This window comes from Canis lupus, chromosome 17 (assembly GCF_048164855.1).
Source record: "Canis lupus baileyi chromosome 17, mCanLup2.hap1, whole genome shotgun sequence".
Lineage (NCBI taxonomy): Eukaryota > Metazoa > Chordata > Mammalia > Carnivora > Canidae > Canis > Canis lupus.
Genome location: NC_132854.1, coordinates 14,967,501 through 14,993,207, shown reverse-complemented (window position 1 = coordinate 14,993,207; position 25,707 = coordinate 14,967,501). Strand labels below are relative to the sequence as shown.

General features: G+C 37.4%; 1 protein-coding gene and 2 long non-coding RNA genes across 4 annotated transcripts in view; 2 read left to right on the top strand and 1 right to left on the bottom strand.

Annotated features, from left to right (window-relative positions):
• Positions 1 to 25,707, bottom strand: part of UGGT2 (UDP-glucose glycoprotein glucosyltransferase 2) — a 191,763-nt gene that overhangs the window by 32,756 nt on the left and 133,300 nt on the right. For both annotated transcript variants that reach the window (XM_072782599.1, XM_072782600.1), the window contains exons 24-31: positions 25,159 to 25,254; positions 19,582 to 19,684; positions 16,380 to 16,459; positions 13,317 to 13,500; positions 7,538 to 7,696; positions 7,114 to 7,199; positions 5,784 to 5,868; positions 1,622 to 1,707 (exon numbers count right to left, since the gene is read on the bottom strand). In XM_072782599.1, coding sequence (XP_072638700.1) covers positions 1,622 to 1,707; positions 5,784 to 5,868; positions 7,114 to 7,199; positions 7,538 to 7,696; positions 13,317 to 13,500; positions 16,380 to 16,459; positions 19,582 to 19,684; positions 25,159 to 25,254 — 879 coding nt within the window. The remainder of the gene's footprint in view (positions 1 to 1,621; positions 1,708 to 5,783; positions 5,869 to 7,113; positions 7,200 to 7,537; positions 7,697 to 13,316; positions 13,501 to 16,379; positions 16,460 to 19,581; positions 19,685 to 25,158; positions 25,255 to 25,707) is intronic.
• Positions 920 to 18,117, top strand: LOC140607927 (uncharacterized). The gene is made up of 2 exons (XR_012009847.1): positions 920 to 12,521; positions 13,063 to 18,117. It is a non-coding gene; the product is annotated as an uncharacterized lncRNA (long non-coding RNA).
• On the top strand, positions 18,130 to 24,183 carry LOC140607926 (uncharacterized). The gene is made up of 2 exons (XR_012009846.1): positions 18,130 to 18,658; positions 23,932 to 24,183. It is a non-coding gene; the product is annotated as an uncharacterized lncRNA (long non-coding RNA).

Genomic DNA, 25,707 nt, shown 5'->3' with positions numbered 1-25,707 from the left:
TTCCTTCCTATTTAATAATTTCATTGAATTAACTTTTTCATTTTTATATGCACGGATATTTGGAATGACTAAAATTTGGAAAAACATAAACAACTTATAATTACTACAGATATATTTTGCTAAACACTGTTAGGACACAATTTTTCAAATCTTTTCTTGTTGTAATCTCCCAGATAAGAAAAATGTGATTGACACTCCCAAGTTATGATTACAATTAAGATTTAAAAAGTGAAAGCATTATATTATAAACAAAACTTATGTGTCTGGAGGAGCTACCTTCCTGAACACAGGTCTTCTCCTTTCCTAACACAGCAGGGTTTGCTTCTGGTACCCTTTCTGTACAGAAATGGTGAGCAAATGGTGATGGTCACCTGTATTCATTCTTGTCTCCATCTTCTGCATTTAATGGAAGCTTACGGATAGATACCCGCTTTAAAATGCCACATTCTGCTTTATTATCCTGTCAAACATACCTAACCTCCAAATGATCTCAAAATGAGGGGGTTTGAGCCCTTCTCAATCAATGCACATAAAGGAATAGGAACACCATTCTTATCAAACAGGGAGTCAACTACAGAAAGAGGCCTAAACTGGGCACAATTCCAAATGATGGGAGCGCTTCTGATTGCCAAAATACAATCTGACTAGGTTGTTGAATCTATTTGGCTTAAACTTTCTATTTCCCCACCCTTGATAAAAATGATCAGTGGTTCTCCATCATAACTCAAATGAAACTCAGATCTCTAAAATGGACTTTCCAAGTTCCCTACAATGTGGATCTACAGCAGTTTTTGTTTTTGCATATCTAACATCCTTTATACTTCTAGTAACAATAACCCGGTATTTGGTCGGGGGGGGGGGGACATTCCTCCTCCAGTTTCATTCTGTGAGGTCTGGGGGGGGGGGAACAAGGCCCTCTCACCAGCTCTAGAGGTAGGCATATGACCCAAGCATGCAGAATTACAGTGACCAGTTCTGTTTGGAACAAATGGCTAACAACTGGACAATGAGCCAGCCCTGGGACTTCTGCTCATACTATATGGAAAGAAGCAAGCTCTTCCCACTGGAGATGGCAAGCTTTTCCTTATAAAAGTTCATTTGAAAATAAAGGAGGCACAGAGACTAGAACTAAGACATGGAGGAAGGGTTTCTAAACCATGTCACCTGAATGCCCAAAGCCAGCTCTACTCCTGGACCCTAACCTAATTTATAGACTCCTTATTACATTCAATGTCGCAGTGTTTCAGCTAAGCTGAGCTACTTCTGTTCCTATGAACATACTCAATATTTTTGTCTTCATACCTTTGCTCTATCTCCAACTTCTGAAACCCTGTCCCTCCTTCAGAACACATCTTGAGCACACACTTCTCCAAGGAGTCCTTCCAGAGATTCTTCCTTACTAGATGTAGTCTTTTTCTCCTGTGGTTTGCAGAGCACTTTACTCTCAGCTGTCTTGCAGCTCTAGTTCCTATCCTGGTTGTATTAACATTTATGTGTCGATCTCACCCCTCAAGAGGAGAGGATCTGTGCTTCACTTAGATGTTTACCATCTGCAGGCCTGCTGCATACTAGATTCCTGATGGATCAATCATCAGATGTTAAAACATTCACTAGTAATTACCTTTTAATGGAATCCCACATTCCTTTTTTCTTTTCATCTTTATCGGTAAGGATATCCTCCTTAATTTTGTCTGGCTTTTTTTGCACCTAGATAGCACAGTAAAGAAAAATCTTAGAACTGTGTGGCTTTAAATATTATGCTGCATGCTTAGAAAGTGAAACACATGGGGCAGGGTGACCCCTATTATAAATCTAAGACAGGTATAGTGACAAGGCAAGTACAACATCACAGGCACAATCTGGTTTCAGTGATCAGTTCTTGTTGTTTGTTCTTTTGGTGATTACCTCCAGACTGCCAAATAATGTGCTTATGCTTCTATTTACTGATTTATCAGCTTCAGATGTCATCTACTAGCATATCTGGAATCACAGAGTTTAGACACTTTTCATTCTTTGTGATGAATAGAGGAGTAGAGCTTCCCTTATATCACTCTTCCTCTCTTTGTCTGGAAGCTTTGGTAGTAACATCATTATCATTATCTACCGAGTATCTTCACAGCTTCAAATAATACTTCAATATATATATTTTTTGTTCCAACACTTAGTTTCTCTTGTATTCTAAGATAAGGATACTAATATTTCTACCCTTTCCCTCCACCTCCCACCTTACATTAGCTGAACTTCTACTTAAGCATTGTATATACAGATAATACCTATATTTACTTTGATAGAACATTGTATCTTTGGCACTTTGCTGTTTATTCTACAGCTTGAAAGTCAGTAGGTAGTGCTTTATTGTGACAATGTAAATCTCATTCACTGAAGAGTCTGCAAGGCCACTATCACTGTGTTACATCTGTACAGTTACAGTAATGTGACCCCTGTGCCAAGTGCAGGAAACTGGACATTTCAAATGGATTCTGCTTTCTTGCATTCCTCCAACAAACATTTTTTTTCGGGCAGCCCTGGTGGCGCAGCGGTTTGGTGCCGCCTGCAGCCCAGGGCATGATCCTGGAGACCCTGGATCGAGTCCCACGTCGGGCTCTCTGCATGGAGCCTGCTTCTCCCTCTGCCTGTGTCTCTGCCTCTCTCTCTCTCTCTCTCTCTCTCTGCATCTCTATGAATAAATAAATAAAATCTTTAAAAAAAAACATTTTTTTCTTGGAATTTTATTGCATTTATTTTGTTCTTGTGATGAGATAAATTTCTTCTCTACCACATATCTAACATGTTCCAGTTTATTATTCATGTTAATTGTGTGGAATTCTTGTCTTCTTGAAGATATTCTCTTTGGAGTTCAACAATTAACTGCCTATTTCTTTCAAAGCTTTCTTTGCATTGGTTTTCAGATTAATCTCACCATTTCTCGAAATACCTAACTTCTTTCTTGGTCTTTATTGTGCTCACAAATACCTTCAAGAAGGGGTGTTAAAAATAATTTTTCTAAATCTTCACCCTTCAGAAAATAACTTTGTCATTACGTCTGAGTCTGATTAAGAATTTGGCTAACAGATCCTAGCTTCAAAGTAATTTTCCTCTGAAGACTAACGACTTTATTTTGCTGTCTTGTAACATCCATCTTGAAAATAAAAAGTCTGATGCTAGTGTGAGGGTCATTCTATGGCTGTGGCCTGCCTTTTCTCCTTGAGAGTTATTAGGGTCTCATGTGGGCCATTCTTCACTCATACTAACCTGTGGATCCTTTTGACATGAACATTTTTCTCTCTCCTTATCTGTGAAATACCTCCCATCCTCCATTTTCTGTTCTTTTCTGTGGAACTCCTATTCACGGGCTGATCCTTAATGTTATCTTTTTTACTTCTCCTTTTCTATGTAATTCTGAGAGATGGGCAGTGAGGAGGTAAAACTGTATTATTAAAACCAACTGAAGGACCTAGGTGATTGGGCTACAGAAAGTCTGACTCTGGCAGGGGATGGTTATTACGCTCAAAGATTTGGTGGGTATGGTGAAAGAGTTTGACCTTCTTTGTACTACAGCGTTACAAGTCAAATTAGAACCAATACAGAGAGTGAAAAAATTCAGCTCATGAATTTATGAAATGTTATGTTTTTACATTCTGTATATTTTTAAAATCCTCCCAAGACTTACTATTGTTTTATATATTCACCGTTCATAGAATTATCCACAAATTTATCATTTTATCCTCTCTTCATTCATTTAAAATTTAAATCTTCCAAGATAATTTTTTTTTTTCTGCCTATGGTACCTCTTTTTAAGAACTTCTTTTATAGTGTGAATGTGCTGGTGGCAAATTAAGTTTTTTCCATTTGTCTGAAAATACCTTGTTTTATGTGTCCTCTTGAAAGATATCATTTTAGGGTAAATTATTCTAGGTTGCCATTCCTTTTTTCATTCAGTGCTGTTAAATAACATTCCAGTACCTCCTGGGCCTTCATTCTTACTGCTGAGAAATCAATAGTCAGACTACTTATAGCTCTTTGAAGGTGATTTTTCCTTTTTCCTCTGATTACTCTCAAGATTTCTCTTTTGTTTGGTATTCTGCAGTTTTATCAGAGTATAGGTGTGAATTTTCTTTTAATTTTCTTGCTTGGGATCACTGGACTTCTTGAATATGTAAACTCGTATCTTTCATCAATTCATGAAAATTTTCAGCCATTAGTGCTTCAAATATTAGATGCACCTCTTCCTTTTTTTTTTTTTTAATGTGAGTATAGTTGACATGCAATGTTACATTTACCTCATTCTTTCATCTTTATTTGGAACTCTATTTAAAATGATTTTAATTATTTACTACTCATAAAGCATTTTACAAACTGAACTACTTTATCCTTATAGCAGACATGTAAGGTAGGTTCCATTATTAACTACAATTTATAGATGAGGAAAATGAGACAGAAAGAAGCTAACTAATCTATCCAGAGTCACACAGCTAGAGAGTGATAGAGCCAGATTAAGTGTAGTCCTGGAGTCTCACATTTTTCACTCTATTCTCTATGCCTTTTATGCTCTCTGCTGTATTATCCTCTTTTTAAATGTCCCTCTTGCATCAAGAATACCTTTTCTGGTCTATTTTCTGATTCACTAATTCTCTCTTTAGACATGTAAAAGTCATCCATTGAATTCTTAATTTGGGTTATTGTATCACTCAGTTTCAGAAGTTCTACTTTAAAAAAAAATCAGATATACACTTCTATAGTTTTCTGTTCCCTGCAATTATTTTCAAACTTATCTTTTATTTCTTTAAATATTGTAAGCACAGTTGTTTCAGAGTCTGGTCAATAATTCTAATATAGAGAGTGTTTCTGTGTCTGCTTTCTGTTGTTTCTGCGGTTTTCTCTATGTATTTGGATACAGTAATCTTACTCCAGAGATATATAGATGTTTCTGCCAAATGCCTGTACAATCTCATCAATTTGGAACTAGTTCAGTGCAAAATCAAAGCTCAGGGTTTCCTGGACTACTTGCACGATAAAAATTTGGGCTAAAAGACTGTGTAGAATAATTTACTAGGGTTCATCCTTACCCTGAAGCTATAGCCAGCTTATTGCAGAGAGGGTCTTCTAACAGATTACCCACTTTATATGGGTCCAGGGTTTTACTTTCTGTCCCCATCACCCTGCAAGTTAAATTAAAATGATAGTTCAGGTGTATCAGGATGGACAAATATTCTCAGGACAAGAGAAGCTTCTGTGCTTGCTTACTTCACTAGGCTCTTATTTTCCCTTTAATTTTGGTTTTGTATTTCCTTGTTATCCTTATTATTTTGTTACTGTCAGATCCTCATTGCTTTTAAGATGTTTCAAAAACATTTACCTAACATTTTTACTAGTTTTAAGTAGGTAAGTGCTAAGTTCATCCAAAGAAGTAAATCTACCATCATTAAAATCTCCTTTTCTTTCTCTTTTATTTCTTTTTTTCTTTTTGGTAAAGTAAAGAAGCATCATTTTTTCTTTTCAGGGCTAACTTTCAATCTGTGTTCCTGATCTCATCTCTTGAGCCTAATTTGTAACATTATCTGGCTATGGATACAGTAGATATAACAGACATATCCTAACTTAACAAAAGTTGTTCCTTCTCTTCATGAACTTAATCCTCTTCTTTCTTTTATGTCAGAGTTCCAATAAAATATTTTAGGTAGTAAAACTGCAAAATGAGTTGTAAAATAAAATTAATCAGCTAAGGACAAAAAAGATAATTCTTAATACTAAGAACAAACAACAAGAGTTTCTGCCTCACACACTTGTACTTCCAGTATTTTGCTCTTGAAGCTGTTTATCACAACAATGACATCTTCCAGGTCTGGTTCAGAGTCAGTTTCTTCATGCCTAAAAGCAGAAAAACATGTAAATGTTTATAATCAACTACAGAAAAGACATGCAATTATGATGGTATAAATAACAGAATAAATTCATTTGCAATAAACGTAAGCATAACATCACTGTGTATATATATTTGCTGTTTCTATAGTCAAGATATGCTATAATATACAATTTTCAAAATTATCCAATTTTAACTTAATACAAATTAAAACTGCACAAAAGCAACTCACTAAATTCAATATTGCCTAATCACTGAGCAAGATTGAATTATTGCTTATCTTTGCTATCTATCAAGATTATCACAAAAGCCGAATCTATCATAGGTCTTTGATATATTACAGTGACAATTAAAATATGAAATGTTTTCGAGACTTTAAAATAAGTTGTTATATATCACAATTGAAGAAATTCTATGTCCAACAGCTTTTCAATATCCAGCAGCCATTTTCAAATACCAAAATTTGAAGTGTGTTGTTAAACCTGTAAGACTGAAAATGTGTCTATGATGGTCACCTGCATGACTTGAATGTTTCTATTTTGTTATACATAATGTATCTCATTGTCTAATTTTCAAAACTGTATAAACAGGTCAAATATGACAGCTTTGACCAATAATTTTTGATACCATTTTATGTATAGAAAAATACATAGAATACTGTTAAAAACATTTACAATAAAGTTGAATTGTCAAAGAGGGGTCAGAGGTCAAATTAATAGATATTCTGAGTCTAGTCAAATTCATAGCACGCACCTGAAGACTTTCCTAAAATGAAAATCTGAGGGATTATGGAACTATGCTAACACTCCCTCTTTCTCCCAATTCCCCAGCTGAGGTGGCTAAACCAAAGCAGAAGGCACAGCCATGCCCAACAATTACCACTATGAAATAGAGATGGTTCTAACTTATATACTAGTGTCAAATTTCTTAAAATTTTCAAGACTTTTCAATCATAAATGTTGCTCAAGGGCATCAGTAATTTTAGCCACTGAATCCACTGTCCAACAAGAGCAGGGTAGAGCCAGGTCACACACACTGTAGCTAGACTCACACAAGATCTAAAACAAACTCCCACTCTTTAAAAGGACACATTCTATTTTTCTGGGAATTCTAAATATAAAAATTAAATTTTTGTAGAGGAAAAATAAATCACTCTTTCATTTCTCACCCAAAACACTGAAAACTTAATTTACACATAAAAATTTAAAAGTGGTTTATATAACTCACCCAATTATTTGATAAATATAACTCACCCAACTATTTTATAAATATCTTCAGATTTTCCTTGGCGTAATTTCAGTATCCAAGCACCTGGGTTTGCTTTTAATTGAAAATATCCCTTTTAGGATGAGAAAAATATGATTATAGTTATAGGACTAAACATCCAATTGTTCAAAAAAGATAATACGAGGGTGTTTACTAACCAGAGTGAGTAAACTCTATAAATGAATTCCAAAGAGGAAGTTTTGCAATAACCTGAATAATACATCATGAAAGTATGATTCCCTTCATTTTTGTTTTAGTTAATTACCTTATTTAAGGATTCAACTTTGTTTTCTGGGAGCTGTTCAGCAATAGCAGGATAAAATCTATTTTGCTTTATTATTAGGAATACTTAAGAGGATTTTACCAAAACATGTAATGAAATACAACTGATAAAGTATTTCTAATACTTACGAGATTGGCCATTACTATTGTATCAACCACAACAGGATTATTTTTTGTGCCTAGTGTAAACTGCAGACCTCGAGGAGGTTGTTCTGTCATTGTATCAAAGCAATGTCCTTCAAGTAGTAGATATTCTAGTTCATATTCTGCTGTAACAGTTCTCTCAATCTATGGGAAAATGTCATTGTGTTTGGTATTAGTAACTCTCATAACACAAATTCTGTAATAAATAAACATAATTATCTTAATATTAGCCCATGTATTGTGGGGGCAACTTCAAGTCTGTCTTTTTTGAGTGACTTAATAGTTGAATCAATTTCTTAAAGACCAAAACTCATGATGAGTTTTTTTTTCCTTTCCCATGACATCAGCTCTACTCTAACTTCATGATATATGCACGAGTATCACAAGCAAGCAAGAGGTCATAAAATTGTAGTATTTGAAGATCTCTTCAAGGCCGAGTGAGATGGGAAACTCCTCAAAGAATCTGCTCCACTGGCTGTTGACCTAGAGCTAGCTCCTTTGGATCTGGCAAGACCGTCAACTTATCATATCATTCATCACCTTTCTTGTTATTAAAAAAAAAAAAAAAACTAATGTTTCATTGTTTTGCACTCAACATACATTCACCAAAAAATTTAGCAAATGGAAAAGAGAAAAAAATAGAAATCACCTACAGACTAAACATTCCTAATACATACCAACACTGATTTCTCTTTATCTTTTCCATAAATTTTTTTCTAAGAAAGTGTATCCAGTAAGGATGCTTGGGTGGCTCAGTTGGTTAAGCCTCTGCCTTTGACTCAGGTCATGATACCAGGGTCCTGGTATCAAGTCCTGTCATCAGGCTCCTTGCTCAGCAGAGAGTCTGCTTCTCCCTCTGCCTGCCACTCCCTCTGCTTGTGCTGACAAATAGAGTCTTAAAAACAAAAAAGTATAACCTGCATTTTCATTAAATATAGTTTTCTAAAATATATATATATATATATATATATAGTTTTCTATGAACATGTCTATTTCTACAAACATCCTTCTAAATGGCTAGACAGTCCAATTGTTTCCAGGTTTTCCTCTATTGCAAATGTTATAATAAATATTGTAGGGATAACACTGAAAAACATAAACACAAGAATAAATCAAATGGTAAGTGATACTTACATAGTTTGGTAATTTTGTTGAGCAGATAAGATAGCTATGCTATCTATATCTTATTTCATTATAAGCTTCTGACACTTTTTAAATGGGTTTAGGATACAAAATATTTGAAAATATTTTCTATTGTATAGCTGCTTTTCTTTGTAATCCACAGAAATAATACTACTTGTCTACAGCATTTCTGAGTCTAGTTCTTAAGAATGGGAAATAGTGTTTGTTTCGACATTATTTGGATTCTGAGTCAGTTGCTGAGCTATTACTAGTGTAGCAATGAACTTCATATACTTCACTAATTGTGTCCCCAGTCCTCACAGCACCATGTGTGGATGGAACTTTCACATGACACAGTCTCAATGTGAGAATATTGTAAGTCAGAAAAAAATTGTAGACCTTCTCTAAGTTCAATTCCTTTATTTTATAGACATGGGAACTGAACTCCACAATAGTCATGAAGCTTAAATGTTTTTCTCTATGAATCAGATATCAGGGCAGAGTCCAAATATGTTCAATCATGTTGTGACTAATAATACCTTTATTTCATACTAATGTAAAACTTTCTCTTGTCCCTATAGTCATATAGCAGACAACAATCCTGTGGACTTACTTAAACCACAACACCAAAAGTAGCCAATTTATTTTTCAAAGAGTTCTTTCTAGTGAATATTTGAAGTTCATTAATAATTTCATAAAGGTAATTTAAGTTAAATTTGTTCTTATCAGGGTTTGTTTTTGCAAGGATAGGAATTTGTGATATTTTGTGACAGCTCCTTTATATATTTACTTATCTGCTTCTAAGTATTAACTGTTGATATGAGACACGATTTTAATATCTTTCAAATATAACTTTGGGTGCATATTAATATTATTAATAGAAGCGTTTATTGTATTGTTCTGTGGCTAAATAGTAAGGAAGTTAACCCCTTCCTTTAAAAGAAGTATAAGCTGGGATCCCTGGGCGGCTCAGTGGTTTGGCACCTGTCTTTGGCCCGGGGCATCATCCTGGGGTCCAGGGATCGAGTTCCGCATTGGGCTCCTTGCATGGCGCCTGCTTTTCCCTCTGCCTGTGTCTCTATTTCTCTCCCTCTCTCTGTGTCTCTCATGAGTGGATAAATAAAATCTTAAAAAAATAAAATAAAATAAGTATAAGCTTAATTATAAAGATTATCACTTGGGCTTATTGACAATTATCTATGGTAGTAAAATAGGAATTCTTTAACAATTGCATTGGTAACAGGTGTTTAAATTACAGCTGACCCTTGAACAACTTGCGTTTGAACTGCGTGGGCCCACTTTTATGTGGAGTTTAATAAATGTATTTTCTCTCCTTTATGACTTTTATCACATTTTCTCTTCTCCAGCTTACTTAGGAATTAAAAAATTAATTTATTAAGAGTACAATATATAATGAATGTAACATAGAATTGTATTGACTGACTGCTTATGGTTTTTTTTTTTTTTTAAGATTTTATTTATTTATTCATGAGAGGCACAGAGAGAGAGGCAGAGACACAGGCAGAGGGAGAAACAGGGTCCATGCAGGGAGCCCGATGTGGGACTCAATCCCAGGATTCCAGCATCATGCCCCTGAGCGGAAGGCAGATGCTCAACAACTGAACCACCAAGGAGTCCCTGCTTATGTTACCCGTAAGGCTTCTTGTCAACAGTAGGCTATCAGTAGTTAAGTGTTGCGGGGGGGGGGGGGTGTCAAAAGTTACAAGTGGATTTTCAACATGTGCTGACCCTCATGTTCAAGGGTCTACCGTATTGCTATTTCAGAAGCAGCTAGTACATTTTCCTGTGAATTTTTCTCTGGCATAGCCACATCCTATTGTCCTTCAGCAAACTTTTCTTCCTCACTTCCTCTTTCCTGGTAAACAAACATCCACTACTGTTTCAGGTGTTCTGATACCTTTCAGATAAAGGCTGTAACTGAACACAACTGAATAGTCTCTGGATGCAGTCCTAATAACAAGTTCTGAGAAGAACCACTTCTCAACTCCAGGTAAAAGGGACTGCTTCTGTCTAAGCTTTCCTATAAACCACTTCTGTCACCCTTAATTATGATGATGAAGGATAGTTGGAAGGCAGGCAGGCAGGGACAAGGGCCCCTCCTAAGAGGAAACACCCCTTAAAAGGTTTTTATACCCACCCTGGAAGGAGCCCTCCACCCTTCCCCATGCGATAGGTAGATGAAAAACCTGACTGGATGACAGTCTGCACGAAGGGTTAATCAGATTAAAACAGCCTGCCAACAAGGCCATAAAAATCCCTAGACTTAGAAACTCCAGGGGCAACCCTTTCAGCTCTCCTCCCTCTTTGGGAGCCTTGTACTATCTCTAAATAAGCCTTGCTTTACTATCACTCAATAAACCTTGCTTTGCTGCCCACCACTGTCTGGTTTGCCTCCTCATTCTTCAATGTATTTGACCAAGAACTGCAGGCACCAAAGGAAAAAATCTTGTAGTACTGGCAATAATGCTGGCTGTGCCATAAACCACGTGAACAAAGTTGTGGTGAAGGAGGGTTTTTCTCAAAATGTTTTAGGTCTTTATGTAATATCCAGGGATTAGACACGGCAAGGAGTACGCTGAGCCAGTGTGTGTCACAAATCTCTCTTTACCAGCCTCATTTTTGCCAGTGTGCACTTTCCTTTTTACCTACAAATCCTTCCTTCTACTCCAGCAAGTGTCTCTACTTTGTTATTTCATATTCTTCTAGGATTGTTGCCAGTAATATTCTATGTACAGAATGTAGTGGAAGAGAAGAGCCTTAGAAGTAGTTAACTTTTACAGCTGGAGAATTTATAATTTCCTTCTGTGTATTCATATAATCTATGAAAACAGAAAAAATTCCCTTTAGTCTTCTCAAATAAATAGAACTACTGTTCATTTAAATAGCATCTAGGGGTACCTGGCTGGCTCAGTTGGTAGAGCATGCAACTCTTGCTCTCGGGATTGTGGGCTCCAGGCCCAAGCTGGGTGTGATTATTTAAATAAATACATAAACAGCTTCTAAAAAGACACTGATGTACCTGCTACTCACGATAATAGTTAATCTCCATTAGTTAATAGCTGGTGAAATTTTTACCACAGATTCAATTTACATCTTTTCTAAGCTGTGTTAGTTCTCCCACCACATGCTTCTTACATTTTGGTCAGAGTCTGTAAATTTATCTCATTGGTATAGGTCACTGAATTCTCTGAATGAGGAATCCAGTAGACCCTTGATCACAGAGAAAAGGGGACTATTTTCTACTTTTTGCCAAGTTCATTTCTGAATTTTCCCTCCTGGATTGTATTATTTTGCTGCCTTTCCATTCCTTCCCTAGATGTGAAGGGCTGGTTTCTGGTGATGGCTAAGGCTCAGTTAGGGCCTTTTCTGGGTGTCTAAACTGGCAGCCTCAGTGGGTGAGTTCCAGGGAAGTGATAAGAGACCACAGGATCTACTCAAGAGTGGATTTGAAGAAACCTGCCTGGAAGGAAAATCTTTAGACAAAGTTAAGGTGAGAAACATATTTGATGAACAATCTTCACCAAATAATCAGCAGTAAACTGTCTGTGCCTAGGTCAAGGCAATAGCTTTGAGAAGCTGTCACATTCAGAGCTGGAAACAGGTCAGAACAAAGAGGAACCAGGCAAAAGGAAGACATTGAGGAGGAGGGGTTTGCTCCCTTTTCTGGATACCTGTTCTCTAAGGAAGCTCTTCTAAAATGCTTCTGATTTTTGTGGTTTCTGAACACAGTGTTTTGAAAGACTCAGTATATTTTAACAGTCTCCTCTCCTTTTTTGGGCAGGCTGAATGCAGCAGGCAGGAGGTGAAGGTGAAGGAGGATCAACAGGTGGGGATGGGAGGGGGTGGGAATGGAAGGGAGTGGGGGTGGAGAGGGTGGAGGGGAGGTGGGAGTGGAGTGGGGGTGGGGATGGAAGGGGGAGCAGGTGGAGGAGGGGTGGGGTGAAAGGAGGGTGGGGGTGGAGGGGTTTGGGTGTAGGGATGGAGTGGGTAGGGATGGGGTGGAATGGAGAAGATGTGGGGGTGGGGATGGGAATGGCAGTGAGGGTGTAGGGGAGATGGGGATGGAATGGGGGTGGGGTGGAGGGGAGATGGAGGAGAGGGGAGATGGGGATGAAGAGAAGGGGATGAAGAGAAGTGGATTAGGGGCAAGTAGGGAGAGCAGCATACCTAGCCTGCAGCTTTGAGTGAGCATTGTCTCTTGCTTTCTACCTGTTGGGGTTGCTTTCTCGGGCCATGAGCTGTGGGGCAAAACAGAGTTTCAGATGAAACTGTGCCTTTCAGAGTGAAAACAAAACCTGAGGGGAGAAACAAGTAAGTCATGGTGTCATCCTAAGTTACCGAGGTATTTTCTATATTATTCACCTTAGAGGAGCGCCTGTGAACGAGGGGCTGAAGCAACAAAGTAGGTGGGAGCATCTAGGAACCTGGAAACTCAAAAAGCTGAACTGGAACTTAGGAAAACTCAGAAATCAAAGGAAAGACTGGCTCGGGACCTAGAATCATAAGGAAGAAAATTCTGGGAGCCGCCCCAGCACGATCCCTCTCTTGCTACAATTACAGGGGCTGGTAAGAGTTTACACCCTGCTCCTCTTTCTGGACAGAACCTTACACAACCACTTACGTCCTTGAGATGAATATTATCAAGGTCACAGTTGCTGTACACTGTTTCAACCAACCAGCCTTCAGGAGTAATCATGTTGAGGGTGAGAAGGGGCGCTTCAGGGATGTCTGAGAATTTTGCTACGGGCCCAGTAATGCCATCAGCTGCTAACACCAATTCTGGTTCCAGAACAAAACGATAAAAGCTGTCAACAGAACATAAACAAACATACATACTGTGACCAAAATTGAGATTTTGTCTGTTTAAAATATTTAAAAACTGAAAATGGCTTAAAAACATGACCAAAAAGTCTCAAGTTAAAAAAACAAAAACACTATATTGCAGAAGACTTAATGCTTATAAATGGTAGACAACTATTTTGTTTACATTATCATCTATTATAAGATTATATATATTATACATCCTTGTTATTTCTTAATGAATATGATTAGAATGGCTTTAATATATACAGATTTGTGTAGGTTCTGCTAGTTTATGATTTGTATTTGCTCACTGATCCTTCTTTAGATTTAACCATGGTCCATTTTTCAGCCATTTTATTGCATCTTAGCACCGCTAATCATATGAAGAGAAATGATAACCAGAAAGCAATTAAATTCAGGCAACTTAAAATTCTGGTAAGAGTTCAGTTTAAAACAAAAAGTACTGAGTTGAAAACAGTTGCTTATTTATAGAATTTTAGCAGTACCTACAAGTTTTAGTGTATTTTTTCCTTTTCCCCCAGTGAGGAATTAGTTTTATTATGAAGAATAGGGAATTTCAGTATTTGGAGACAGCAGTTACCGTGCCAGCTGCGCTGCAGCCCTCCTCAGGCTGCCCTGGGAGAGGCCCATGTCTAGGCTCGTGCAGTTCTCTCTAGGGCGGTGGGAAATGAAAATGGACTGCAGCTGCTAACTGGCAGCTGGCCGCACACTGCCCTCAATTCCTTGCCACAAGGGCCCCTCCAGCACACTAGGTCACAGAAGCACACAAGAGTAAGAGCTGGAGGATGCCTGGAGACAGAAGTCACAGTCTGATAACGTAGTAGCTGCAGGAGGGACATTCGATTACAACTGCCCCCAAGCTTTCGGTGGGAAACAAACCACTAGGTGCAGCCTAGGCCTGGGGGAGGATCTACAAAGTAGAGGAATCCCAGGAGGCAGTGATCACAGGCAGCCACGCCCAAAGTTGCCTCCTGCAGGCAGGCAGAGTGATGAAGAGGCAGCACAGGAGAGAACACAGCCGCCAAGAAGGTACAAAACCAATACTCAGTACTGTCCATGCGGTGGAAATGTCATTAAGAAAGAAGTATTCCAAGGATGCTGCCAACAGCTATGTCTTTGTGACTCAGTAAGAACAATGTGGCAGCACAGAGGAAGTTAAGGGCAGGCTGCAGGGGGAGGTGCAGTGAATGAGAGATGAACTGGGATATGACCATTCTGTGAAGATGCTAAGAAGAGCAAGAATACAGAAGAGGAGAGAACGTCTGGGCTCCAGTGGAAAGGAAATTAAGAGACCAGTTTATTTCTTTTTGAGTAAAACTCTCAGGACAGAGATAAGGGCTGGCAGAGAGGTTAAAGACCCGAAACAGAGGGACTACTTGACAAAGGCAGGCTCAGGATGAGTGGGAAAGTATGGGCTCAAACAGGACAGGAGGACTTAGTAGGAGGGTGGCCAGCTCCCGCTAGGGCTGTCCCATGGGGAGGCTGGGACACAGGAGAGGAGTGGTGCAGGAGGAAACTGCCCATAGCCTCCGCCACCTCTGAGAAGGATGGATGGGGCAGTACTCCACAAGTAAAGGGCCAATGTGTTCTCTTGTTCGCCTGATATATGCTATGGTGTAAATACTGGCCTGAGCCCCCAGTCCCATACCAGGATCACAGACTTTGTGCTGTGCAGCATCATCAAGCACTCAAAGCATCTGTCTGGTACATTAAGGGTCATTTCACCCTGGAGGGTGTCAAGTTCTCTCCTTCCTGATTACGCTTATGTTCAATATTCCTATTCTTTATTATATAACCCAACGCTTTATAGAGATACTCAGGAGAAGATGTCTACTTGTATGAATAAAGATTCTCTACCCATGGAGCTGACCTTTTGATTAGTAGCTAAAATACAATGTGAGCTTTTGATCAAATTTAGAAGGATGTGATAAAATTTTAAATACACAAGATAAATGAGAAGTATGAAAATAATGTGAATGAGATATAAGGACAAGAGTCTCAGGAAAGGAATGAATATACCCTAAATTTTCATCTAAATTCTCCACATTTCCCACTTTATTGCTTTCCAAATATTAAAAATATTTGCCAGGTTTAAACTATCTGCTCAAGGCAATAATCTCTGGTATGTTTATCAATTTATAACAAATACAATTTAATAAGTAAACAAGGGATTAACTGAATGTAACTCTTCTGTCTTATGTTTGCATATATTCTTTTGGAGCTATATAATTACACTATACAAAGAAAAGCACATTAACAAGCCTTTTTTCTGCCCTGTGACACCTGAAGGATACTGTATATCCCTATCAGTACGAGTGGCTCAAAATGACAGCGATTCTGATCCTGAAAGAAGAGGAAGGGTAGTTTCTGTCCCCACTTGAGAGACTTTATTTCCACAGAATAGTATTAATGTAGAGTATCTGTATGCAAATACTTTCTGTATTATTGAAAGATTATCCTACACTAATTACATCTCAATATTCCCAAATAATGAGATGGTATCATAAAGATCATTTTGATAATTCAACTCTGAAGTACTAAAAATATACAGCTTAAACCAAAAATGGTTTAATTCAACTTTATTTCCCTCTTTTAGATTTCTATATCACATTTTCAAAAATACTCATGAACAAACATAAATCCAGGTAAATTCTGCAATTAGGCTAGATCAATTCTACTGGTTAGGTTATTTTAATTTTATATCAATTAAGGTTAATAATACATTATCTTTGATCTTCTGGTCTATTTCAATTAAGCATCTTATAAAGAAGAACTCAGACCCAGTAATTACGGTCCTATGTTTTTTTGGTCTTAGCATTTATAAACCTTTTGAAATGAAATTATGTTCACTTAGACTCACCTCTTTAAAGGGGCTTCTGAAAGCTTACCCCTACAGTTCATGAACAACTTTATCTTCATGTTGATAATCTTGCCAAGTACCTATTAGAAAAAAAATTCCTGTATTTGATATTAAGCAACCTTACCATCACATTTATTAGGCACTTACTATGTACCAGTCACCTGTGTTCACACATGGCATTTTCTCACATGATCCTCACTACAGCCTTCAGTGGTAGCCACCTTCAGAGCTGAGACGCAGAGAGATGGAATAATTTGCCCAAGATCACACCATAAGTCATGGTAGAGGTCAGATTTTAATCCAAATAGCTAATTTCATTGCTTTAGGATTATGCTGCTTCCCATTTGCCTAATGTGACTTTCCTTCATGGTATCCAAATTCCCTTAGCATTGAAGAACAAGTAAAGTAATTGCTAGAACCATGACATGCAAACACAATGTGGTGGTTTCAGAGCAACAATGGTGAGGTTACCCCGTCCATTCTGAATTATACCCAAATGGTAGAGATGTAGGAAGTTCCTGGCTATGTATGGATGAAATGCTCTCTTTATGTTTTCCTGGGGCAGATGACATAGAATTATTAATTTTGGTGGTCTCTATCTCTATAAAGGCAAGGCAGTGCAGATTCGAGAGATTTTAGACAACAAAGGACATAGCTTACATAAAGAGAGAAGGGAAAAAATAGGCGTGTGGAACAGAAAGGATGCAGGCTTAAGGAGGAATTAGAACAAAGGATTTAAGAGTTCTGACTCCCATTCTATCATTCCTCATTATTTGCTACATTGGAGGTTGCTAAGCCACTGTTTTTTCCAAGTGTTAAATGAGACATTATCTACTTCTTCTAATAAATTATTTTGTAGAATAAATTTTCTTTATAGTAAGAAATACTAAGTTGTGTAAAGTGCTGAGGTGCTCAGAAAGAAAGCATATTATTTCCAATCATGAAAACTGGGATCCAATCCCATATTTTATATTTCTCTATAATCTCATATTTCTTATTCCTAAATTCTATCTTTACATAAAAACTTCAGAAGTAAGCAATGTTTTTTTTTTTCTGAATGACTGTAAAAACAGGGTATTTGTACACTAAAATGTATCATACTAGCTCCACTCCTTACAGGTATAATTCCTATTTAGATTAAGAATAATTTAAAAAAAAAAAAAAAGAAAAAAAAAAAAGAATAATTTAAATAGTGTGTCTCAAGATGTTCAAATTTAAAGGTGTACAAATGTTAAAAGAAAGGATGGGGGCAAGTAAACCAACTATGGAATTGTTTGCCTGGTTATACACTAAATAAGTAAAATGGCAAAGACTTTTCAAAATTATTTGTCCAAATAGTAAGAGGTATCTACAATCCCCTTTTCCAGTACGATTTGGTAGGGCAAACTAATTTTAGAGAAATTGCAGGTTGAAATTTCCCTGGCAGACACACTGCCCAGCCAACCCCTTACATCTTCCACCAGACTTAATGCCTAATTACTATTCCCTGTTTCCAAAAGTGAGGCCAACTGTCAGAGGACAAATAGTTTCCATTTTTGAGAAAAATTTTAAAAATGTGTCTTTAGGGATGCCTGGGTGGCTCAGCGGTTGAGCATCTGCCTTCAGCTCAGGGTGTAATCCTGGAGTCCCAGGATCGAGTCTTACATCAGGCTCCCTGCATGGAGCCTGCTTCTCCCTCTATGTCTCTGCCTCTCTCTGTGTCTCTTGTGAATAAATGAATAAAAATCTTTTTAAAAAATGTGTCTTTAAAAAAAAGCATTGAGTAATTTCAAATAGGAGTACCCCACAATTTTGAATATCATTAGAAAAAACATACAGATTTCTAGCATAACTAGCTTCCACGATTTACCCACTGAGAGCTGCACCACGTGAACCTCTCCAGTTTTCAGAACAATGAGAAAGCACACAATGTCCTCTCAGAGCTGTTAGCTCCCTCCTAGTGTTCCTTCTCTCTGCTCTCTCACTGAAAGAATGTTCAGCTTTCTGCATAGCTTCTGGCCTCCCTTGTGTCTAGGTGTAGCCACATGACTTGCTCCATTCTGGTCCCTGAGACATGATAGGATGGAATATGGCCTGTTCTCTCCTTCCTGCTTGCAGAAACAGAGAGGGGACGTTAGAGGAGCCTGACTAGTGATCTCAGACTCTGAGACGGGAGGTGCTTCACGAGGATGACTGAACCGACAAAAGTTGTCTGCGTCCTCATGCTGTGGAGCTGCCTTAGCCACTCGAGGCGGCTCACGTTTGGACTGAGACGAAAGAAATAAACTTCAGTCTTGAAGGTATCGTTACTTTGGCCAGGCTTCCTGAACACAGCCTTCACTTCTTTGGCAATTGTTACTTATTAGATCATTGGCTTCTCCAGAAGCCATTCTTCAGCACTCAAGACAGGATGAGGGGGGATCCCTGGGTGGCACAGCGGTTTGGCGCCTGCCTTTGGCCCAGGGCGTGATCCTGGAGACCCAGGATCGAGTCCCACATTGGGCTCCCGGTGCATGGAGCCTGCTTCTCCCTCTGCCTGTGTCTCTGCCTCTCTCTCTCTCTCTGTGACTATCATAAATAAATAAAAATTTAAAAAAATTATAAAAAAAAAAGACAGGATGAGGGTGGGAATAAGGATGAATCAACTCAAAATGCTGTCACAAAATACCACAGACTGGGTGGCTTAAGGAATAGAAATTTGTTTATTTAAATCAAGATGCTGGCTGATTCAGCTTCTAGTGGGCACTTTTTTCCTGGCTTGTAGGCAGCCACCATGTTGCATTGTGCTCACACAATCTCTTCTTTGTGTGGAGAGAGAAAGGTTCCTTCTCTCTTCCTCTTCTGTAAGCCCATAAATCCTATTAGGGATCAAGCCATAAAACCTCATTTAACCTTAATTACCCCCTAAAAGGCTTCATTTCCAAATATAGTCACAGTAGGGGTTAGAGCCTTGACACATGAATTTCAGGGGAAGCACAGGACACTAATCAAGCCCACAGCAACACCTAATGCTGGGACCACCATAACACTCCATACATAGCTCCACCATTTCATTTTCTACATTGGAACATGACATGCTAATTAAAAGCTGTACAGAATAAAGCATCAAGAGCACAAATACTATACTTAAAAACAGGCCTGAAAGATTAATTATACATTTCAAAATGAAAGTATATAATAAAATGATATATATGTAAAATATATACTAAAAATATTATCTTACAATTAATAATTGTGCCATCTTCTGTGCTTCTCTTGTCAATGGATCAACAATAGCAATGACATCAAAAAACATGTCATTCTCTTCAGGATTTATCGTTATAATGCTAGGAAAATAGAAAGTAAGATGAAAGATGATCAGTTAAATTTATTTAATTATTCATAAATCTTAATCTCAGTTATATACATTCTTTTTGTTAAGATTTTTTTTAAGTAATCTCCATACCCAACATGGGGCTTGAACTCACACTCTGAGATCAAGAGTTACATGCTTCATTCACTGAGCCAGCAAGGCGCCCCTCAGCTATACGCATTCTTATATATTGCTTTCTTTAAAAAAAATCACTTTATTTCTCATTGCAATAAAAAAAAATCCTGGTTATTTCACAGATGAAAGTGTAAATTAATTTATTCTTAATTCCAAGTTTTTATTTAATTCCAGTTAGTTAACATATAGTGTAATATTAGTTTCAGGTATAGAGTTGAGTGATTCAACAGTTCCATACAACACCTGGTGCTCATCACAAGTGACCTCCTTAATCCCCAACACCTATTGAAGCCACCTAGCCCCACCTCCACTCTGGTAACCATCAGTGTGTTCTCTAGAATTTAGAGTCTGTTTCTTTGTTTTCCTTTTTTTCTTCCCTATGATCCTCTGTTTTGTTTCTTAAATTCCACATATGAATGAAATCATATGGTATTTGTCTTTCTCTGACTAACTTTTTTCACTTAGCTCAATCCACATCATTGCAAATGGCAAGATTCCATTCTTTTTTATGGCTGAGTTATATTCCATTGTGTATATATGTGTTTATACATACACAACGGAATATATATGCCATATATATAATATATAACATACCAAATATATGTATATTTATATATACATACCACTTACAAATCAAAACTAATGAGATACCACCTCACATCTGTTAGAATGGCTAAAATTAACAACATAAGAAATAACAGATGTTGGCAAGGATGTGGAGAAAGGAGAACACTCTTGCACTGTTGGTGGGAATGCAAGCTGGTGTCGTCACTCTGGAAAATGCAAATTTAAAAGTCTAATGTTTGTGTTCAATAAATTACAAAACTGGAAAGAATCAGAGAAATGAAAGTAAGAACTTATGAATGAGTAATTTTTAAAATATCTTCAAAGAATATTCTTACAGAGAAAATTCTAATTTCAAACCCCCAAATTCTCACATATCCAATACTAAAAATAAAGCCATCTAACTTTTGTGTTAGATGAATATATTTTCTCAGATTTGAGAATAAAATTAACTGTTCAGTAGTTTTATTACATTTAGTATTTTAAAAATCCCAACATATTATGTAACAGGAAAGGTCAGGGGGGAAAAAGCTCAAACTTCCCACACTTAGTTTCGACCCCAGTCACCTTCTCCTGACCTCCTCCCCTCAGTCCTCTCTTTTGTCTTTCACTGAACTAAATTCTAAGTTAAGATGGACTAATCTTTGGGAAAATGTTAGGGAAATTAGTAAAAGCACAGAAAAGGCCAGTGGAAGATGATAAATTCTGCATTTAATATAATCAAAAGTTAAAAATATATTTGACTAAAAATACAAAATATTCCAACTGAATTACTGTTTTAATGATGTAATACAGAAGTCAGTTTTTCAAGATGAATTAAATATTTTGCATATTACAAAAGGAAAAAGATTAAAAGATTACCAAATCAAAATGTATACCTGTAAAATTACAGGGACATTAGTCTTCTTTAGTGCAGGAAGACTATAAATATCTAGACTTTTTGCAGTGAAGGGATTAATTTCTCAGCAATAAAAGCTAATGTAAAAGTCACTTCAAATATGAGTCCTCTGAGAAAGAAATGAAAGACATTTTATTTCATATGCAGTTGACACGGTTTAATTTTGTTAAAATAGTAATGACAGACAACAGATTGTGCTGATAACTACTGCTAGATATAAGGACTACAAATCAGATGTTTTAAAATTAGAGAGCCTATGTACGATGGTTAATTGTATTAGTTATCTTGGTGAAAATTTTACAAATCACTGCCATATCCGTGAGGTTGTATGTATCCGAATCCCACAGTCCCCATCATCTATTTCTACATGCATTGGTAAAGACTCATGACAACTTTCTGAGCAGAATCCTGAGCCTATTAGTAGGTATTACATGGACTCATTCATCTAAGAATGGAGTAGAATGTCTCTTTCTTCATACAATATTAACAAAGAGATGCTAAGTCCACCTACACCACCTTTTTAAGGCAATGGATTTGTATTCAGTTGTCAAGAAACCATTGCTATATTTCATACCATTTGCCAGGAAGAATGATGTCAAGTACACTGACAGGCTATAATTATTGAAAGCTTAAGTCAGAGAAAGCCAGGAAGGACAGCTGGAGGTATATATAGTCTGTCAGGTCTTACAGATAAACTAAGCATATTTCAAACAGGCCACAGCACTGTGAGGCTGCTACTCAGCCAATATCCTATCCATTCCATGCAGAGCTGTTTTACTGAACTTTCAGTTTTTGTATAAAGACAGGTCAAACCCTCTATTTTATTAAACTTTTTTTTAAAAAGGATTTTATTTATTCATGAGAGACACATAGAGAGAGAGAGGCAGAGACATAGGCAGAGGGAGAAGCAGTCTCCTCACAAGGAGCCTGATGCAGGACTCGATCCCAGGACTCCGGGATCACACCCTGGGCCGAAGGTGGACGCTCAACCGCTGAGCCACCCAGGCGTCCCAAACCCTCTATTTTAAAGATGTCACTGAAGACACTATTTGTTCTATAGTACCCCCACTGTGAAGATTTCTCAGAGGAATTTCTGTGTCCTCCCTCTCCTAAAAACAGTTACATTTCACCTGAACCACTCATTTATTTTCATTTGTTAACTGTGAAAGTTACAGTTAAATTTGGGGTGTGTCATGACAGGCAGAAAGGCAGGCCACCCCACTTACAACCTCCTTTCCTTCCTATCTGCCTCCCCGTGAGCTCCAACCTCTAGAATCAATAGCCTTAGAGGGATTGCTTCACCATCTCCCGCACCTGTGAAAGGGCAAACCCTATAATTCCTTTGTAGGTAAATAAGTTTTCATCTACACACCCCCACATGCATATGCCTGTGCATGAGTACATGCCCACATGCACGCACACTTGCACACATGCTCACACACGTGCACATGTGCTCACATGCACACACACATTAACAGCATCTCTACAGCTGAGTCCTCATTTTACAGTCCATCATTGCTAATGTGCCCCTCTCTACTTTTCCTATGGTTCCAACACAAATCAAATCCAACAAAGTCATTCTTCCTTCATTAAATTAATACCTTCAACAGATTATCATTAAGTTTTGCTGGCCTCAATCCTCATTTTAAGGTGGGTATTCATATCTCTCCCCAAAATAATGTGAGTTGATTTTATGGTTTAACTTTCAGGTCCAATCTTGTTTCTCCTATTTCCAAGTTTCATTATTTGTGTAACAAATACACGTAATAGCTGGAATGCATTAAATATCTATTATATCCAGGGAAGCAGGTATGAGTCTAATAAAACCCCTGAAGGGTAGAAATCAACATATATACTTTACAGATTTAAGAAACTGAAGCAATGAAAGGTCACAGGGCTATGACAGACTGGCATTCAAAGACTGGGTGTTTTCGATAAGAAAGTTCATGCTTTGCCACACAACCAATGCTGACCTTGATAAATATATCAACATGGGTAAACAAACACATAGGAAAAAAAAGTTAAATGTCTAAACTATATATATGAACTCAGAAAAAGGCAAATTATGGACTCTGCATGTTTCAGAAGGTGGGCATTCAATGAGTATGTATTACTGTCTAAACAGAGAGGCACAGCAATACATACATGTCACATACCCATTTATAAATATTTATAGTAATTCCCCAGAAATAACTGAGAAAGTTGAAGAACTGCAGACCACTATCACAGAGTCACATCATACTCTTCCATCTATATAAAATAAGGCAGTAGGCTTCAAAGCAGCAGCTACATTGACAGATGTGTAAGGTAGAGAAAGAAAGTTGAGACTAATAGCCAATAAACTGTAAAAGATCAAGTTTTTCAGACATTTAACATGAGAGTGCATAAGTTCCAAATATATCAAAATGCTATATGTATATATAGCATAATCGCACAGTCTGGTGACTAATGTTTACAATGATGGTTCTGAGTAATCTGTGTTAAATTATTTCAGCACTTGGTATTCAGAAGTCAAATAAGTTTGTAAGAAGAGTTCCAGTAGATGCATTTAAAAATACTTAAAACTGCTGAGTCTCAGTTATCTGAAAACAATAAAACTTCCTTTCCAACAATGTTTTCTTTAGGAAGTAACCTTCCCTGGGCTTGCTACTGCACGTGCCTGAAGACCTCTCGAGAGACAGATTTCCTACAGCTGAAGCCTGTGTTACTGTCCAGTAGTACACATGAGCAACATAAGACTGCATCTACCATAAAACCAGAAAACTTACAAGAAGTGTCAGCCATTTCGAATCTGTGTTTGTCTCAATTGAGTTTTATAGGAGTGGTGATTAGAAAAAGATCATATAATAAAACATGCCTGTAGTGTAATTATATAAGGTCTATTTTTCACCCAATTCTATGAGGTCCTTAATTAAAAACAACAGAAAAGGTTCCCTTCTGGGGACACAGGTAATTGTATGTATGTAGACAGAGCTTGGTGAATTTCATTTCTAATATCTTAGAGGAACTGTGTAATATAGTGAAATTACACACTAGCTTATTATCCTAAAACAGTATTCCTCTGATGGCTGCCTTCAGAAATCTAATCTTCACGAAATAATTTTTTAACCAAAAAGGGTTCCATGGATAAATAAGATGCCCAATTGCTGAATTAACCAAAAATGACCTTTTCTTTCACCATTAAGTATATCACATCTCATAACTATTAATATATTGATGCATTCTGAAAAATCTCTCCCCTAACCCTCCCCAAGAACGCAGTGTTCTTTAAACTTGGCAGAGAACAGTTTTCCCCTCAAAATGTATGTGAACACCTCAGAGTAGTGTTCCATTGAACACATCTTGGAACATGCTTTTGTACATGCCTATGCCTTATTTTATTAATTTATTCATTTAAGTAATCTCTACACCCAATGTGGAGCTTGAACTCACAACTGTGAGATCAGGAGTCTCATGTTCTTCCAAATGAGCCAGCCAGGTACCTCCGTGTCTACATTTTATTAATCAGAATTCTTTAGTAACTGAACCTTTTGAACACTGAAAATATAAAGGCATGATATATAATGATAATTCCAAGATACTGCAAAAATTCCAAATGATCTTGAGGAAAAAATAGCACAAATCATACTAGATAGAATTTACTTCAAGCTTCAGATTCTAGATACATCATCTTTTATTTACTAGAATACACAATTAACTGGAATTTCTTTTCCTAATGTTGTCAAATACATTTCTTCTCTAACAATTTTTAATTCTACTTTAATTTTTGCTACATTATAAATACAAATGGAAACCATGATTGAATATGGGATGCAGGTACAGAAAAAATGCAGACACTATTATGTTCTTACCTGTGATTCTCTCTAAGAAATGTGATATCAGAGCGAGAGTCATGACTAGGCAAAGAGGAAAGAAGGGCATCAACTTTCATAACAAGGTCGCTCATTCTAGATAAACAAGATAAACAATGTGTGAGTTTTTGGAAGGAGAAAGGTTCATATTCCATGTCACAATTAATGCCCCAAGAAACAGAAATTTAAAGTATCTCCAGTAGACAAGCTTTATATAAATGACTTTTCTTCCAAATTTGTTAGTAAGTAGAATTTGTCAGTTTAACATAAATGATGGTTGCTTTAAAAACCATCCTGCTTTTCCTTATCATTGATACAATCTTTAAACACTTATAAATGATGCTCTCAGCAGTGTCTGTGAATCATTCAATTTGAGGAAATATTTGCTGAGTTCTGGTTTTGTATCCAAGCAGTGGGGCCCACATAGGAAAGAAAGAACAGGGATCCCTGGGTGGCGCAGCGGTTTGGCGCCTGCCTTTGGCCCAGGGCGCGATCCCGGAGACCCGGGATCGAATTCCACATCGGGCTCCCGGTGCATGGAGCCTGCTT